The following is an 18,662-nucleotide window of genomic DNA, read 5'->3' as shown; positions in this document are numbered from 1 at the left end:
GACATACAATTAATCTATGACAGTGGTTGTCAACCATTTTCATATCAAGTCCCATTATTTATGCAGCATTTGAGAATATATAGAAACACTTTTGAAATGTACAAAATCCAGCTATATTACAAACACAAGAGACGGACACAGGAAGCAGCTAATTTATTTCACTACTCTCTGGGGTGTTTTCGCACAGTTCATGTTTTCAAGCTGCGACATTTATTTATTACATGTACGGGTAGAGGCCGTTCACCTGACCGCCCTGGACCCGCACCTTACATCACACACTCACTGCTGATTGGCCATCACACTTCCTGACTATTCACCAATCAGGTCCCTGATACAATCACACTCACAAAGACTCCAGCCCTTATTTAACTGGCTGATCATAATAAAGGCAATGCACTTTTTTTTTTTTTTTTCCTTCTTTTTTAACTTCTCCAAATTACGCTTTCATTTGAATTATCATAATTCTTTTTGAAAGTGAAACAATTACCTTATTAAATGTATAATAAGCTATTTAATCAGGAAACCATGGTTTTAAAAGAGGAGAAATCTGTCGTACCAGCTGGCACCAACAAGGACAATGTTTCCCATTATATTAGCTATTGTGGTTCACGAAGCATCTCGCCTGAGAAATTGCTCTTAAATCACGACCCTGCTAAAGCTTTCCCGGGCTCATTACATTAACTTCCCAAGCCATACGATCTATGCAAAATAAAGGGCTCTTGCATTAAATTTTTTACGATTGGATAATCTTTTCTAACAAAATATGAAAATCTATATAAAAAAAAAAAGAAAAAAAAAAGGAGAATCTTCATTTAATGATGGTACAGATATAAAAAAACAGAGGTGGGCTCTCCAGGTCCTCGGGTCGGGGTTTTGGAGGCCAAAAAATCCAGCTGGAGGAAAATTGCACTTGAGCAGCCAGTGGTGGGGGTGTTTGTTTGTTTGAGAACTCTGGTCGTCGTCATGCCAGCTGGCGTTGCAGGGCGGGGCTTCATTTCTTGCGGGCGTGCTTGTATTTGTCCACATAGGCCTTCACCAAGTTGGCCACCTTGCTGGAGTTCACCTCGCCACTCTTACTGTGACAGACCTAATCATCAGAAAGAAGCACAGTGTTAATGGAGAATTACAGGAACGGCCCGGTTTCTAAACAGCAATGGATACGCAGTACTCATGGAATATAGCTAGGGATGGAGCTCGATAACCAATACCCGGAGAATTACGGGGAAAAAAGCTTATCGAGTACCCGTTATCAATAAGCTTTGGGCTTATCAAGCCTGTTATGGAGCATAGCGGCCCATGACGTCATGTTTAAACAATCAATACAAGATAATCGCCCACGCTGGCACAAACATGTCTAAAAGTGTATTGATACCTGCCAACCGAGTAAACAACATTACGTGTTTAAAGTCACTGTCTGTACACACAGTACTATTAATCAGTTAACAGTTCTTTTAATATTATTTTATTGGTAAAAAGGTCAATTGCCTTCCATTTGTTGTTGTTGTTTGTTTGTGTTTCACACACACACACACACACACACACACAAACTAGTGTTTTCTCATGACAATAAAGCTCCTTTGAATTGAATCACTTGCGACGACATGCGCCGACGTGCAACAGGACATATCAGACCGGTTTCGTCTCAAATCATTGCTGTGGTTTGGGCCTACAGTCATGTGCATGCTTTGAGAGAACGCGGTTTGATGGGCCGGGTAAAAAGAAAGCAAATATAATCTTTAGTCGATGCGTTCCCGATTGCCATGGTGATAGATAATGTATTCTCGTGTAGGTAGGCCCGTTCTGGCCTAAAAAGTGTGGTGGGCAGCCGTACAAACTTCCAATAGTGATGAAGAGACACTCACTTTCTCCACCGCTTTGCGGACAATCTCCTTGTACTCGTCCTTGGTGATCTCCTTCTTTTGGTAGTAGGGTTTCATGGCGTTCTTCACTTCATTTACAGCTCGCTCTTGAATCTGTTGTCTCTACAGACACACAAGCGAGGAAATGTTATTGCAAAAACAGTTATTTATTTTCTTTTTGGTTAAAAAAAAGCTTGTAAAACCATTAATCCATTCTATGGTCCATTGAAAATGTAATGGTGTTCACCGCTGAAATGGAACGATACAGGAAGGGAGATATGAGCATTCTAGAAAATTCTCTAACATGGGAGTGCACGATGCGTAATTTTATTATGGATCCCACCACAGTTCCACTGTGATTGGCCAGTAGCCGCTGTGATTGACAGTTCTTGTTTTTGCAACTATGCCTAAACCTAACCTCAGTGAAACTATGCCTGCCCGGGATCCAAATACACATTGTAAGGCGGGTCTAACCTAGAAAGTTGGTGGGATTCATAATCACACATGGATGATGGGAGGCTAGTTTTAGCGACCACGTGATTTCCTGGTTCCTGGATTAATTGAGACTCAAACAGTGAATCATAGGTTAGCGAAGAGCGCCATCGAGTGCAAGAACAAAACACAAAACTTGTGTACTAAAATAAAAACTCACATCAAATAACGTCCTTGGTGGGGAATATGTTCATGAGTTAAAGCATTATAAAATGCCTTAAGGTCATATCATGCAATCTGATTGGTACAGTAGGTGTGGCATACCAACCATATACCATGGCTATGAAGTCTTGTACAGTTTGTACAGTCTGCAAACTATGTAGTAATGAACTGTGGAGTTAGCCCATTTAAACCATTCTTCACCGTTTTCTGTCTTTACGGTGGGGCTAAACCCAGAGTCGATGACATTATGAAGTGCTTTCAGTAGGTCATCTGTCTCTCCATGCCCAGTTTCACTGGGTAGGGGGAGGGGCACACGTACTTTCTAGGAATAGTACATTCAGTATTATATTATTCTTAAAAAAAAAAATCAGAATCAAAGCTCTTTACAAGATAGCAGAGGCCAGGAGTTGACACTAAGGTCTCAGGGGCATTTGCCCCTTGGGAAAATACAGGTCATGTTCTACTTGCCCAAAGGTCACACCCACTTGCCCGAAAAGTACAAATGCATGTTAAATCCAATCGATAACGGCAGAGTGGCGACAGTCAGTTTGAATGAGCTGCTACTTATGAAAAGGCAACATTATTTGTTCTCCATGAATAACCGTATCGTATTTAATGAAGACGCTTGCTTCCCATTCAAACGCACTTGCCCGTCGGGCAAGCTGAAAGCAAACTCCACTTGCCCTGAATGTTTTATCATTTACTCGCCACAGTGTGGTCGGTCAACCGTTTAGTGTCAACTCCTGAATAGCAAGAGGCATTGAGATACCTGGTCTAGTTTGGAGCTATCAGCTTGAGCCTTGTGCTGGCCGGGCTGCGTGGTAGAAGATGGCAGGGCCTGATTGGCCGAGGGCCGACCCTGGCTTGTAGGGACAGCAGCAGCTTTGGTTGGGGTGGGCAGCAAAGGAGGCTTTCCGTAACTTGCCAGGCCGCTCGCCATCTAGGGTTAAACCCAACGATGGGATTGGTGTTGTTAATTAATGGAACTTAAACTTTCACTCCTCGCGCTATTCCATTTCGTCACTGTCAGACAGAAACCTTGTATCTCTGTGTTTCATCTCATTTTCTCATACATTAATGCCTTATTTTATACTTTGCCGTATGACCAGTGTCGCACAAAAGTAATAAGTCAGCTATTTTCCCTTTTTTATATAGAGATGCCAGTGTCTGTGGGTTTTATAAGAATTTAACCAATGAATTACTATTAACAAGAGCTTTGACTAAATAACTCCATCGGATCCATTGGAAGTTGGAACACAGCTTTCTCCCCCCCCCCCCCCCCCCCCAGACAGTACAGTACAAGGTTTCCGACAGACAGTGACAATTTGCCAACTAGGCTATCCTAAGTTTGCTCCATGCTGCTTGGCTTGCTAATGGTACTTACCGTGGTCCAGTAGGCCCGTCAGTACAAGGGTGCATCCTTGACACCAAGTTCTCAAGCACATACATAGAAAGGTTGACGCCTCCTTTGGCTCTGGAGCGTATGTGCAAAAAGTGAGGGAAAGCTTCCACGTTGGTGCCAAGGAACGTAATGAAAGGAAGGGATGTGAGTCACGTGATAGGACGCCGCCATGACGTTCATGTCCATATAAATCTATGGCTCATGTCCGGCACACTTGCACCCTCATTCACTCCAATGAATTGCAACGGCGAATGAGGCGTCTACCTTCCTATGTCTATGATCAAGCATGCACATTGTATCGCCACAATTTACAAACACTACAAAGTGCTTTATCTCATTTAGGATTCCTGGTTTCTTTTGAAATGTTCTCACTCAGAGTTTGCCTTAGATTAGGGATGGGCATGAAAAGTGAAATATCTGGTGGAGAACAGTTGTGGACTACCAGATGGCGATAGGAATGCTGATCGTGAGATCACGAGGTATAAATAACCTTTTATTGATTTCACTTGATGGCAGGTGGTTAGAAAACAGGTAAACTTGAAGAGGAGAAGAAGCAAGCACTCAGTTGAGTAGTTCACAGTAAGAGCGTATTGAGTGCACGGTTTAGAAAACAGATGCCATATACACCTGTCTCCTGAACATGATTGTGTTACTTGATATTATAAAGTTTATAAGAATTGACTGATATTTCTTCATCTTAACACATTCCATCCATAGGACGTGTGTACACGTCATAGCGCATCCTCAATGATATCAGGCAAGAATATTCTGAAATTTTTCCTTTATTTTTGAGTCGGACTCTCGGCCACCGTACGCTTCGCTCTTCGGTAATATTCCATTAATAACCATACAGGTCAGTGTCTATGTGCATGACCGCAAGCAGATAACACTCAGTGTTATAGATTGAAACTCAGTTTATTCAGACAGATGTCTCCATAATGTAAAAGTCTGTAGCATGAAGTGTGTGAATAAATTCAGCGTGTTCTGACGAAGGCCATCGGGTCGAAACATTGGCTCATTAAACAATAATATGTCTGAGCTGGGACTATGAATCAATGTAATACACATTCCTCTCCATTCCTCTGGTTTTTGCTGTGGCCAGCATCTTGACAGTGTAGGTCAAGTGTATGTGCCCTGCGGCCGACTTTTAATAATCTTCTCTCATACGGCACTAGTTGGATGTAGCCATGTCTGCATCCTAAAAATAAGATTAGCCAACTTGTTGAAATTCCTAAAATGCCCATACCTACAAACTTATCTGCCCATTTTATTGACGACAATATTGAATGAACACCGTTCAAAATCTCTATACATTCCAGCCAGGACTTTAAGATCAGAATAAAATCCTTAGTCAATGATTGAAACGAATAAATTAATCTGGAATAAAGTACCCATTCCTGGAGCATATATAAGTAAGTAGGAAAATATTACTCCAGTTTTAGCTTCACTGCATTGGCTCCCGGTTGTATTTAGGATTGATTTTAATTTTTTTTACTTGTTTATAAAGCTCTCATTCCTACCTACATGACTGCCTGCCTAGATCTGTCCCAATTTAATTGCCCCCCTCAGGTCCTCCACTGCTGGCCTGCTCGATGTGCCTAAGAAAATGGCAACTAAAAAACACGGTGAAGCAGCTTTATGCTTCTACCGACGACGTGGAACAAACTCCCACTATACCTTTGACAGGCGGCCTCTGTAGACATTTTTAAAGCACAGCTCAAGACCTACTTCTACACTTTTTAGTTGCACTTTTAAAACCCTTGTCATTATTCATGTCCTCACTGTATTGCATTACTGCTATTATTTTAATGTTGTTTCATGCCTTTGCTTTTCTCTATTGCTTTGTAAAGAACTTTGAGCTGCATTTAATGTCATGAAAGTTGTATTATTATTAAGTTCGTACTTGTATCGTGTCTCTGTCAGGGTGGGCTGTGGTCATCTGGCTGCCTTGCTGCATGGGCGGGGGTGGTGGGGGTGGGGGAGGCAGGCCTTGAGTGCCCCCCGGAGGGCCTTGCAGGAGAGGCACGGCGGGGTGCAGGTGCATGGGAACCTGAGCCGTCATGGCGTACGGCGCCGCGGGCTGCAGCGCCACAGGCGGAGCTCCCCGGCCGCCGCCGCCCCCCGCCACGGGGTAGGGATGGTGCAGGAGCGGAGGTGGGTGAGAGGGCATCACGTTGAGCACGGGCACCGGAGCGTTGCCCGGGAGCGCCTGTGCCACGGGCTCGCTTTTGGGAGGATCTGAAAAATAAATGAAAAAAAAAGGGGGGGGGGGGGGGTGTTAACATATTTAACCCTAGAACACTAAATACCGGTGATTTTCACCCTGACGGATTATGAAAATTACGAAAATTCCAAAAATATAATTATAATTTTCATAATGTTGCTGATGTCTGAGGTTGGTGGGTCTTTCAGTACCTTCATGATGCTCATAGAAGGTAGGTTTGTTTTCCTGCCCACATTCCTGGTCATTTCTACAGACACGTGTTCGGGTGAATTTCACCCGTGTTTACACTGTTTAGTGATAGAGAAAAATCCCATACACCCACAATGGGATTTATTTTCCCTCACTGGACCATTCTCGCATGTCCCAGGAATGGGTGGACCAAAGGAGAAGTTCCCAGCTCCATTCTTTTAAGGAATATTGTAAAATAATACCCACGTTTTTCACAGATTTTGCCGACGTATGAGAGCCCCTGTGCATTTTCTGATTTAAGAAGCAAACAGAAAAGTATTCTTCATTCATATGTTCCAATATTTCCAATATTTGTTTTAGGCTTTTCTGCCTTTATTGATAGTTATAAGTGAAGACAGACAGGAAAGAGGGAGGGAGACACGGGGAGAGACATGCGCCTGGACCGCTAGGCCAGCGGGCACCCAATTAATGGTCAACTTAAATGTGTAATAATGGTGAGCTCACCTGCTGCAGCTGCCTGCTCCTCCTCCGGTCGGTTCCATCCTCCTCCCCCTCCTCCTCCTCCTCTCTCCCTCCTGGAGTAATAGTCCTGCACGTCAGCCGGTAGAGTCCTCCTCACCGCCCAGCTGGACGCCGACGACCACCCCGAGCGGTCCAGCACAGAGTCTCCCTGATCCGGGTCTTTCCTGCGTCCACCACCCCGGTTCTCGTTGAAGCGGCTGTACGCGTCGGTCCCTGAATTGCTGTTGTTCCGGGGTTGCCAGCCTCCGGCCGTGTCTCCCTGCTGGCTATAGAAGGAACGGTTGCAACCCCCCGGTCCCCCCCCGCCACCGCGACCTCGCTCCGAACCTCCCCAGTTTGCTCCTCCTCCTCGCCGCTGATCCTCCCAACGCGAACCGCCAGAGTCACGGTTCTTGGCTTCGTCGTTCTTGGTCTTTTCCGTCACCCAGTCCGGGTCCGGATTGTTAGACCACGCAGGGGGATCGGGTGAAGGGTCTGTGAAGGCTCCGTTTTCGAAGCGGCCGCCGCTGGCGGCGCCCCGGGGTGGTAGATGATCGGAGGGATTCCTCCGTGAGTCACTGGCCGGCCCTCCGCTCTGCTGCGCAGACCTCCAGCCTCCCCTGCTGCGCTCCTTCCTCTGGGGAGAGCGATCACTAGAGGCAGAGCGGTTTGGGCTGGGCCCTCCTCGCCTGTGGGATCTTGTCCGGGACCTCGACCCGGATCTGGACCGAGATCTGGAGCGACTCCGGGATCGTCGCCGCCTCCTCTCGCGACTGCGTTCTCTCCTGGAAACGTCTCTGTCTCCATCCCTCTCCTTGTCCCTGTCACTGTCCTTCTCATCATTCCTCTCCTTTTCCCTCTCTCTGTCTCGGTCACCATCCCTCTCCCTATCCCTCTCTCTGTCACCATCCCTCTCCTTGTCCCTCTCTCTGTCACCATCCCTCTCCTTGTCCCTCTCCCCGTCTCGGCTGCGGCCGCGAGAGGAGCGCCTGGAGGTCGGGCTGCCATCCCGATCTTGTGTGCGCTCCCTGGACCTTGAGCGCGAGCGTCTCGACGATGCTTCTTGCCTGCTGGAATCCCGTTTGTAGGTGGAAGAGGGCGAGTGGAAACGAGAGCGCCGCTGCTTGCCGTTCTTCCGGTCCTGGCTGCGCTCCCGTTCCCGCCTGCCCTTGTCGCTTGCTGCCTCCTTGGCGACTTGGCTGGCCCGTGTGGGAGCAACCGTGCCAGTTGGGTTGGCATCCTCGCTCTGTGGTTCAATGAGATTGTCGCCGTGCTCACTGGTGGGGGAGCTGCAGTCCATGGGGATGACGTTAGTGTCGTCCTGTAATAGATTGTCGTCTTTGCTGCCTTGCACAGCTCGCTCATCTGATGGCTGTTCTTGAGAGTCGGGCATTCTTGACTTGGAATCCTCAGAGTTGTCGTCCCCTACGTCATCTACTTTCTGCTGGGAATCCCTTGTGGAGGGTGACTCAGGGTGTGGTGAGCTACCAGGTGCTTCCATTTTCACCGCAGACACCTCATCGTTGCCTTCTGGTGAGTCAGCACATACCTCCATTGCATCTTCCTCTGCCTCTTGGCCAGAGTGTAGAGACTGGGGACTCTCTGCAGGTCCATTGTGAGAGTTGGAAGGCAACGGAGAAGGTACACCATCAGAGCACTTTTCTTCAGAGGGAACAGGGCTATCTGGATGTTCAGAACCTTTTTCTTCAGAGGGAACAGGGCTATCAGGATGTTCAGAACCATTTTCTTCAGAGGGAACAGGGCTATCTGGTTCAGAACCCTTTTCTTCAGAGGGAACAGGGCTAGCTGGTTCAGAACCCTTTTCTTCAGAGGGAACAGGGCTATATGGTTCAGAACCTTTTTCTTCAGAGGGAACAGGGCTATTTGGTTCAGAACCTTTGTCTTCAGAGGGAACAGGGCTATCTGGCCGTTCCTCTGCAATTTCACTCTGGTCACCCACAGGAGACATCTGACAGCTGTTTGCAGGGGAGCTCGACATCGAAGACCGATTCTTCTCTTTCTCCTCTAGTGCTGGGCTCTGTTCATTAGATTGTTCACGGGTCTCGTCCCTTTCATGCTCCACGTCGCCACTCATTGGTTGTGTAGTATCTTCTTCATCCTCAGCGCTGGAACCATCACTCAAAGGTTGTGCGGTAGCTTCTTCAACGGCAGGACTGGAACCGTTGTGGTCTCTCTTGGGGCTCCCTTCGACGTCAGAGTGCTGCAGCTCAGAGGTCTGTTTTTCCTCGTCTACTTCATCTTCCTCCTCTTCCTCCTTACCTCCTTCCTCCTCTTCCTCCTCCTCGCTTGCCGTCGGGCTGCTGAGGACTTGTGGAGAGACCTTTTTCTTCTTTGCCGGGGCTTTCCTTTTTCCACTGGCCTTCCGGTTGGTTACCTGCTTGCCCTTCTTCTTGGCGGCAGCCTGGGAGACTTTGGCCGGTTTGCTGGGCTGACCGGCAGAGGAATCCGAGGAGTCGGAGGAGTGAGACGGCTGGGACGTCGTGGACTCCTCCACGGGAGCCGCTGCTTCCTGGCCTCTGCTCTGGCGTCCAGAGCGTCGGGACGCCACAGGCTGAGCGTCTTTGGTAGGGGCTTTGGAGCCGGACGCCCGACCGCCCCTCTTCCCTCCTCCTTTTGGACAGGTGACTGCGCAAACACGTCCCTGAAAAACTGGAAGAAAACGAAGCATTAGTAGGACGTCCTAATGAATTGTTCAATTAAGTTATTCATCCATTTTTCAAATTCTAAACACAACACAAGCCTTGGAAACACAATTGCAAAACTAAATTGCTCATTTGCATTTTAAGAACGACTGTATTCTGTCTGATCTTCCACTCCCAACAATGCTGTTAGTTTGGCAAAGCAAAATAGTTACAAAATGTCTAGTCCAGTACAAAAGTCGTACTTCAAGAAAAAGATCGACACAGTGGGACTTACCAAAATGACCCGAGCCAAATTCTGTAGTAGAGGAAAAGGGAGAGGAGAATGGTCTCAACGGAAAGGGACTGTGGTTCCAAGTTGACGGCTGGAAACTGTGCCTGTGAAAATGTTAGGACAACAACATTAGTCTCCATTTTATTTAGAGTCCATTATGTTCGGGATTAACAATACTGTATGCGGTCATTTCAATGCACACATTTCGCAACAGATGCTCCCAGCCTGTGGTCGGTTTTGATATCAATAATCTCAGAGTACTTCGTCCTGTGTGCTCAGGGTGTTAACAATGAAGCAAAGATGAAAAGAGCGCCCCTCACTTCACATGGGTGATTTGTTTTTATAAAATGTAATACATGAAATGCGTTAAGATAAATAAAGACAGGTTGATAGCAGGGGGTTAGTATTACCTTGAAATACCATTGGCAGCAATAGGTGCAGCAGGAGTGAGCCACGGGCAGTCCTGTGTCTGCCGTTTGCACTGTCTATAGCCGCTATCGTAAGGCATGTCCTCCGGGACCCAATGGGGCTCCACTCTGCACAGACAGGAGCAAAAACTATGAGAACAGTGTATGTTTGAAATAAAAACGATCAAAACTGGATTGGAAACGACGCTGGGCAAGACCTACGCTGTAGACGCTATCATTTGTTTTGGGCGGAAGTTGCTTGAGCGGGAAGTTGCTTTACAAATCAGTTCACACACAAGGCAAACAGAAATACTAATTGTAACGTTCCAATGTTCAATGCAAAAAACACAATTGAATCGTTAATCACAATTGTTTGTGTGACAATTACTTGTAATCGTGATTCGTGATAGTTTACCAAAGATTATGCAGTTGGAATTGGTTGGAGGAGGAGAATAAATGTGGCATAATTTTAGTCAAGTCTAATATCTCATGACTCGGTTTTGGGAACTACTTACGTGTCCTGTGTCAAGGTGCTCAATAATGAGCCAAATGTGGAGGGTGACCAAGTACAGCACGGCGTCCCTCTCACCTGGAAACAAACAACAACAAATATGTGTTCATGTGGGCAAGGTACTAATAGAGGGTATCTGCATGCATAAAGTGAGTTTAATGTTGTTTAATTATTACAATGAGATAGATAGGTCTTTTCTGTTTGGATGTACAGGCTCAAGGCCAGAAAGTAGGTTTTTGTTCCCGTTGTACACTCAAGAGTTAAATTAACATTGATTTTACTAAATTTACAAAATTACAAATAAATCGGGGTCACAGAGATAGAAATGTGATTAAATGGGGGTCCGTGAAATAAAAAATGAAATTTTCAAATGGGGGTCGGCAGGCTAATAAGTGTCAGTTTGGGGGTTCTTGACATGAAAAAGTTTGTGAACCACTGCTCTATGCTATGAACAAAATGAGCTTAATGTGGCGCTTCAGTTTCAAAGCAATGCATTTCCGTTAAAAAGCAAAAGGCAAACCTTTTTCCTGTTTATTGAAGAGGGATCTTCATCGCTACCTGGAGGGAACAGCCACATATTTAGGCCCGTCACGATAACACATTTAAGTTGACGATTAATTGTGACAAATAATTGTGATTAACGATTTAATTGTGTTTGGGGGCATTGGAAATTGGAACATTATGAATAGAAATTACAATTCCGTTAATTCCTTTTAGGCTTCTTAATTTAAAAAAGGAAAGTGCACAGAGCAGATGAGACAAATAACTGAAAAATACCAAGATATTACTGTGATATTTATAAATGTTATACAAGATACAATGATCTACAAGATTACAACGTGGACAGACAATTTAACTTACATTTCCTCACAAGCCCTTTTGTTTTAGTATCCGATGCCCTCTCTGGCTTTTGTCGTCTCAATCTCGCTACTTGTTTGCTTCTAAGTGGAAAATGATACAAAAAAACACCATGATCAAACATTTAAAAATGACTCCTTAGTGTTTTAAACCAGTGGTTTTCAACCATTTATGTCAAGGCCCATTATTTATTCAGCATTTGAGCCACGGACCACCATTTGATCAGACTTAGCTTAAATATCTTGTTAAACAAAGAAGTTTAACAATAACAATAGTGTAAGGGCCGATTCGTACTCCCTATTTTACCGCTGTTTCAGCGCTGTAGTGCCAAAATGATTTCGGCTTGTCAGAAATTTTCAGTAACACCGAAGAGACGACTTTAGGACGGTACCCGCCCCCCCCCCCCCGAACCTCAAATGACGTCAAATTGTAGGCTCTACAGAGCCGAACCGACTTTTATTCGGCTCTAAAATAGGAGTATGAATCGGCCCTAACTCTTGAGAGCGTAAAATGGAACCAAATGGACCCATACACATCCATTTGCTTTAATTTTAATGCTCTCAAGACTTAAAGATTTATTAAGGGTCCATTCCATTAACAACTCTCCATCATTGAGCTGTAGGGACCACCTGGAACCCCCTCAAGAACCACTGGTTGAAAACGACTGTTTTAAACTTAAAAAAACAATGTAATAAAGTTCATGGCTGTGTAAACTGACACTCACTTCAGACAGGGGTTTGGCTCTGGATCTCTGCAAAAACATTTCTTGTTTTCTGATTGGTTCGTTCTCTTCCTTACAGGAATCTGAAAAGATTACATACAAATTATGGCAGATTAAATTAGGTAAATCTGCAATTTTACATTCAAATGACTCATTGTCAAAAATGTCATGATCAGCAGTCCGTGTCAGTCATATTAGGGGTTGGCTCAAGATATGTCACAATTCATTTTCAAGCAGTATAGTATAGCAATTATTTTTCATGTTTATTTTTCACGTTAGTGGCGCCAAAGAAAAACAACAAAATCGGTATTATAAGGTTCATCAGAACGGAACATCCCACAGCAATTCCCAGCAGTTTTCGAGATATGTCGTTCATTAATTCATGTACCGGTAAAATAATTTACAAATGGAAACAGTTATGCAGACCTGAACACATCCGAGAGCTCTATCCCATTTGTAAATGCTATCGAAAGGCCTTCTGTCCACTGGGCAAGATGGAACCGTCTGGGACTGAAAAACAACAATACATTTCTAATATTTTATACACTGTGCACAAACATGATCACAATGCTTCTGTTGATGTGAAAGATTCAGTGCCCTATTTTGCTGGCATTTATGGGCATTTTCTTTATTATTTTGAAAAACGCTTTTTCTTTTTAATAGTGAAAATAACCAATCTACAAGCTCACAACACGTCACGATAGATACAGCTATTTTCACGATTCTAAAAAAGCCTAATAAGTTAGTCATGAGGCAAAAGAAGATGCCACACAATATAGGACCCACAGACTCTTACTTCTGCCCACGTGAGGAGACACCCAAGACAGAAAACGTGGCAGCAGCTGTTGGGCATGGCCAGGTCCCCCCTGACCAAGACGCCCAGGCAGATGGGACATCGCTCTGCCTCCTCACTCTCTGTCCCCTCAGACAGACCCTGGCCACCTGAGGACACAACCAAAGAGATCATGGCTAAAGAAAAGAAAGTACTTTAACCCTAGTAGTATGTGAACCAATGCTTTCACATTGACTTCTGTGAAATGGCTACTTTGTAGGATGTATGAATGTCAGGATACAAAATTATTTCCAGCAGCATTATCCTGTACGCTCTTATAAAATGTTATGTTTTCTGAGAGGGAATACTTGCATGATGAAGGTGAAGCCATAAATTACAATTTAGCAATTTACAGTAAGCAAGAACACCACAAGGCAAAAGTGCTATGGGCTAAGGTGGAGTCTGAAGAGGTGACTTTTCAGGTGGAAGATTGGTAGTGAGCCTGCAGTTCTAATTGCAATGGGGAGTTCATTCCACAATTTGAGAGCCAGAAGGGAGAAGAGTGTTGTCCTGGCTGTTTTAGTGAAGGTTCTGCCAGCCTCCCTGTGTTGGCTGATCTGAGCGAGCGGGCGGGGGGGGTTGTATCAGACTTTGAAGATATGGGGGTGCCATACCTTTGGTTGCTTTGTAGGGAAACATCAGGGTTTTGTGCAAAACACGAACCACTGCATAGTGCATACCCTCTCCGCTCTTCCATAAAAAGCAATGCATTATGGAATACATTTATAGCGTTTAAGCTTGGAGCCTTGGACCGGGCATACAAGTCTGAACTTGAACTGACCAATCACTTGTCACAAGTAACCTATGGTATGGTGTGACTGTGACAGAACTTAGTGCTTTGTCATGTCAAGTAACCTATGTAATGACAGAACTTTTTGAAAGCTTGATCTGACACTTACCATTTCCAGATCCAGTCATCTTTGGCCTCTTGCTGCCCAGATGGCTGCTAGAAAAAAAGGGAACAAAACATGTACAGTCAGAAATGTAAAAAGAATGCAAAGCACGGGTGCAGAGTTTGAAAATAAATGTGACACGCATAGTGTTGTGTACGAATCTGGAATCTGCGCTAATACAGGTGGGTTGAGCAGAGCAGTCACCCACTTTTACATACTACCCACAGGAAAGCGGCAGTGGGATAGCACATAGCAGTGAGAGAGCAGCTTGTCCTACAGATTAGGCCTACATAATGGTTGTGATTATTATAAAATACAACTCCTTGGGTACAGGCATAAGTTCCAACATACTAACAGTCCGACACCCTACCCAAAACCCTAACCTAACCCTAACCACGACGCAACGTATGTCGAACCAACGCATGTCGAGAGCAACGGGTGATTTGCGGTTGTCAGACTTTTGGTGTGTCGGATAAGCGTGCGCACCCCACTCCTTTCTGTGGGGACCTGTGTTGCAAACGGACCTTGGTGGTCCTCAGACCACACGTTGATCCAACACTCCCGTTGGGCCATTTTATGGGGAGAAGCTAAATGTTTATAAATGTATGGGGGGAAGGGGACTTTAAGCCTCATTTAAATTATCTCCACTAGGAGTTCAGCCTTGTGTGCTGAACGTGTGCGTGCAACGCTGTGCGCGTGTGTATGCAGCAAATCTCACATACTAGACTAGACTAGAGCCGATAAGCATCATATTTGTAAGTGCATGAGGTGGACACTGGACACTAAGGGTTGCCCACCTGCACCTGGCAGGTAAATAAAACTTTCGGGCAGGTGGATTTGCTTTCTGCTTGCCCGACCAGGAAAGTGCTCGTTCGAGAGGCGGACACAACAGACTGTAAACAGTAAACACAACACCAGATAGCTGTGTAAAAAACACCCGAACGTGGCCAGAGCGCTGTCTTCTGGTCTGTGGAATGTAAAATAAGAGCACTCTTTACCTATAATATGCCGTTTTCACTGTTAAAAAGAAAAATATAAAATATGTAAAAAAATATATATATAACGCAGAAGAGCTTTGAATGAATTGATTTGATTGATTTGTTTTAATGAGATGCCGTGAAACTCGTTCAAGGCTGTAGGTAGAAATGTAACTACATGCCCTACCTATGCCACCCAGAAGTTATTGTGGGTTGGCCAGAGTCTCATCCTAGCGAAAGCACTTCAGCGTTTCCCCAATTCCTACAGGATTTTTTTCCCAATTAATTATATTATTTTCACTGGCCGCAGCGGGCACATGCCTGTAGAGTTCAGCTGGTCCGGACGGTTTAAAAAGTACATCTGGTGGTCCTGCTCAAGCAACTGCCCTGATCTGAATTGAAATTACACAACAACTGCACATGGCAACTGTGGGCAACTGACCTTGTCAGTCAGTCATGAGCATAAGACGTTTAGTGTTTGTTTGGATCCATGTGGTTGAGGGCATGGATTTGTAGTTGTACACAAACCAACGACTACGTTATCAATGATGTATGTTGGTTGTGGGTGAATCACCATTAACCTCTTGTCACCAGGCTTTCCACCTGGGAGGAAAGCCTGGTAATTTTACCTGGCAATTTTACCATGCTGTCTGAAATTAAAACCCCAAAAAATCAATAATATTGGATATGATTAATGGTTTAGACTTAGAGTAAGTAATTACCCCCCCCCCCCCCCCCTTCTTCCATTGTGTACAATTTATTTATGTCCCAGTAATTTGAATACCAATACGTTTCTAGCTAGACAGTTACAGTAACCACTAAACAGTTCATAGGCTTGCTTGCCTTGCTTTAGGCCTGTAATTAAACATTTCTGGTCCAGGATCACACACCGACCCATGTCCTCTTTGATTTAGTAAAACCTCCGGGCCTGGGTAGACACACTGATACTGTAACACAGGTCTTAGGTGTTGATAGATAACAGTACCCCATTCAGGTCCAACTTTATTCTGGACAATATTCGACAACATTGGCCTCCCTCCTGTTATAATTCTGTGCTAGGCTAGCAGGTAGCCTGTTAACTTGAACGTACACCCAGGCTAGTGTATTTTACTGTAATTCGCGCATTTTTTCTTTTTCAACTTTAAATTCAAAATTACATTAAGTGACGTATATCTCTCAGGCAGAAATGACGCGTCGACACTAACACACACGTCCTCCTCGTCGACGTAGCTACAGAACAGAATGCGTAGCGATTCTTATCCGATATAACTACATGCAACGTTTGAGCAACGCGAACATTTTAGCAGCTGAGTTGGCAGCCAAACCCCTTTGTTGCTGTGCGTCAAAGGTGCAGATCTGCTACTTTCTTTTTTGCCCACTTAATTTCACCGAATGTTCGCCACACGCACAGCAGAGTAGGCAGTAGGGACGCCAGGTTTCGTGTGTCCATGTGGTGGGGAAAAAGCACTCAAATCAAATGTAATGCTTTATTCAAGTTTATTGGGTCGTCCACTCACAGTTAACATTATTTGTATTGAGTTGTGCTTGAAATGTACTGTAATTCTGCAAACTTAATAAATATTTCAATCAATCAATGTTTTACTCAAGTAAAGAACGAAAGAAATATCTAATTGCGCAGAATGTCTCATTTCAAGTTTTCAAATGTATACAGAAAATGGGAGCTCTACAAGCTCAAAATGCAATGGGTCCAAAGTAATTAGTAACTAAAAGTTCTCAAATGAATGCATGCAGTTGACTAAAAGCACAATATTTGTCTCTGTCTGAGATGTAGTGGAGTAGAAGCAAACGAATTGGAAATTCTCAAGTAAAAGTGTACAACAAATGCCTCAAAATTGCACTTAAGTACAGTAGTTACTCTCCACCACTGCGTGTGATGTGTGGCCCTGCTGCCAGCTAGCTGCTGCTACTTAAAACACACTCTTTTCCTCCTGCCAGTTTGTTTGGATGGCATGGCATGGCTGCTGGTGGTGGTGCCACCACAATCACACTGGCACGGTAATGCCCGCTGGGCAGGCTAGCATATTTCTGCCAACAAGAAGCCAGCCAGCGGCGGCCTTGCTGTGCCAGTGTGCCAACCATACAGTATAGAGCAGAGGTTTTCAACCCTTTTCATATCAAGGACTAGCCCAAACATTTAGATTCTCGTAGAGGGTTTTTTCGATTCTAAAAGGACTATTATTTGACGACTGATTACATTTATCCTCAGACCCTAAACTTTGAATATTGTTGTTATCGTTGGATAAGATTGCGTTCACAATTACATCCCATGTTGATGTGGTGATCAAAATAACTAATTATTCTACATTCTCTAATTGTGTGGACTTCTTGTAAATTAAGTAACGCAGACAATGATTTAATTCTCGAGAGCGTCAAATGAAACCTTGCGCTCTCAAGAGTTAAAGATCTACATTAAACCGGGTCCATTTGGTTACCAACTCTCCATTTAGCTACACGATGGGGACCACCTGGAACCTTCTCAAGGACCACTGGTTGAAAACCACTGATGGTGCCAAACTGCCAACACGTCTGCTCTAGTGTGGCGGCACCACGGTTGGTTTACTGGCTTGTTGTTGCTTTAGCCGTGCAGCTAAGAGCTAACGCACTAAGCTAAACCACTGCCAGCCAGTCAGTGGTTAGTTAGCTCAGGTAGCTTAGCCTAGCCTAGCCACTGGCTTTTTTTAAGCAAACATAGCACACAAAACAATAGTATCTAATATTAGCCACGCCAGGTTGAAATGAAGGTCATAGTTCAAAGCTAGCGTCGTAAACAGTTGTGTAGCAATAGGTTGGCTGCTAACGAACGGCGGCTAGCCTAGCCGAGATTAGCTTGTTCTTGAACAAATCCCGCTACTTAGCTTCGCTAGCTTCTCCCACAGCTAGCCGTTAGCATTCGTCATAACTGTGTGGGTTACTTACCAAAAAGCGTTGCTGCCTTCCTCTCTCAGATACTGCGGGTGGTCAACACGCTGTGAACCGTTTGTACCGTGTGTGTCTACGACCGACGTATTATTGCTATGAAATGGTTAAGGATTGTGCGTCCTTTAAATTACAGTTCTGTTTGACTAGAGACTCAACGTAGCGACAAAGTCTCAGCCACATGTCTCGGTCTGAGTGTGAGAGACATGCGAGTCGAGCTGCTGCCACTGGGTGTCGCTGACTGTAATTCCCCAACTACTGTATTTAAAAGGGATTATTGAGGATGTTTTGTCCCCTCAAATTGTCACAAAATGCATCTATTTATATGCATCCATCCATGTTAAATATCTCACATTACTTCCACCCAAGTTGATTTGACCCTCAATTCCAAGCAACACCACATTTAAACCTTATTGTGGTTTGTATAGTAGGCCTACTGCTTTTATTTCTTTCCTGTTGCTGCAATGTCAATATTACGGATATAACAGGGCTAAGGACAGTCACAGGGTGATTTGGTGATTCAGTTAGTTAGCCACACTTTATTGTAAAATGTGATTAAAAAACCGGCTCTTGACATGTGTCAAAGTCATGTCGATGTGCTAAAAGAAATCCCTTTGAAAAGGGGTAAGCACAACTGGTGTTTGACCATATGAAATACAAAATTCAAAATAGAGGATTCCTATTATTAAATAGATGTGGTCCACAAACCTTGACAAAACCTTCCACAAACTGCCCCGTATAAGATGATTATAAATACTCGATT

The 18,662-nt window shown here is 44.5% G+C and overlaps 1 protein-coding gene across 3 annotated transcripts; it reads right to left on the bottom strand.

Annotated features, from left to right (window-relative positions):
• Positions 1-137: 137 nt before the first annotated feature.
• Positions 138-18,082, bottom strand: scaf11 (SR-related CTD-associated factor 11). Of its 3 annotated transcripts, none has more exons than XM_083758082.1 (15): positions 17,900-18,082; positions 13,992-14,038; positions 13,057-13,202; positions 12,687-12,770; positions 12,264-12,343; positions 11,543-11,622; positions 11,202-11,239; positions 10,686-10,759; positions 10,174-10,299; positions 9,767-9,867; positions 6,833-9,499; positions 5,819-6,153; positions 3,283-3,453; positions 1,863-1,982; positions 138-1,087 (listed from the first exon to the last, which is right to left on the bottom strand). In XM_083758082.1, exons 2-15 carry the CDS (start codon positions 14,008-14,010, stop codon positions 992-994), a joined length of 4,137 nt encoding a protein of 1,378 aa, XP_083614208.1. In that variant the 5' UTR covers positions 14,011-14,038; positions 17,900-18,082; the 3' UTR covers positions 138-991. The 3 variants fall into 3 exon arrangements, with proteins under 3 accessions (XP_083614208.1, XP_083614209.1, XP_083614210.1); XM_083758083.1 differs by having other exon boundaries at positions 13,992-14,035; XM_083758084.1 differs by lacking the exon at positions 3,283-3,453.
• Between the last annotated feature and the right edge of the window lie 580 nt (positions 18,083-18,662).

The sequence above is a fragment of the Protomyctophum parallelum genome, assembly GCF_964188405.1.
Source record: "Protomyctophum parallelum genome assembly, chromosome: 22".
Lineage (NCBI taxonomy): Eukaryota > Metazoa > Chordata > Actinopteri > Myctophiformes > Myctophidae > Protomyctophum > Protomyctophum parallelum.
Note: the sequence above shows the minus strand (reverse complement) of the source record. Positions and strands in the feature narration are given on the sequence as shown.

What these genes read in the sequence shown, in the direction of transcription:
- scaf11 (XM_083758082.1), bottom strand. An exon ending in GAGCTCTCGGATGTGTTCAG is followed by an intron (nt 12,344 to 12,686) that starts GTCTGCATAACT and finishes TAATCTTTTCAG; the next exon opens with ATTCCTGTAAGGAAGAGAAC. An exon ending in CTGACAGAGACACGATACAA is followed by an intron (nt 3,454 to 5,818) that starts GTACGAACTTAA and finishes GTTTAACCCTAG; the next exon opens with ATGGCGAGCGGCCTGGCAAG.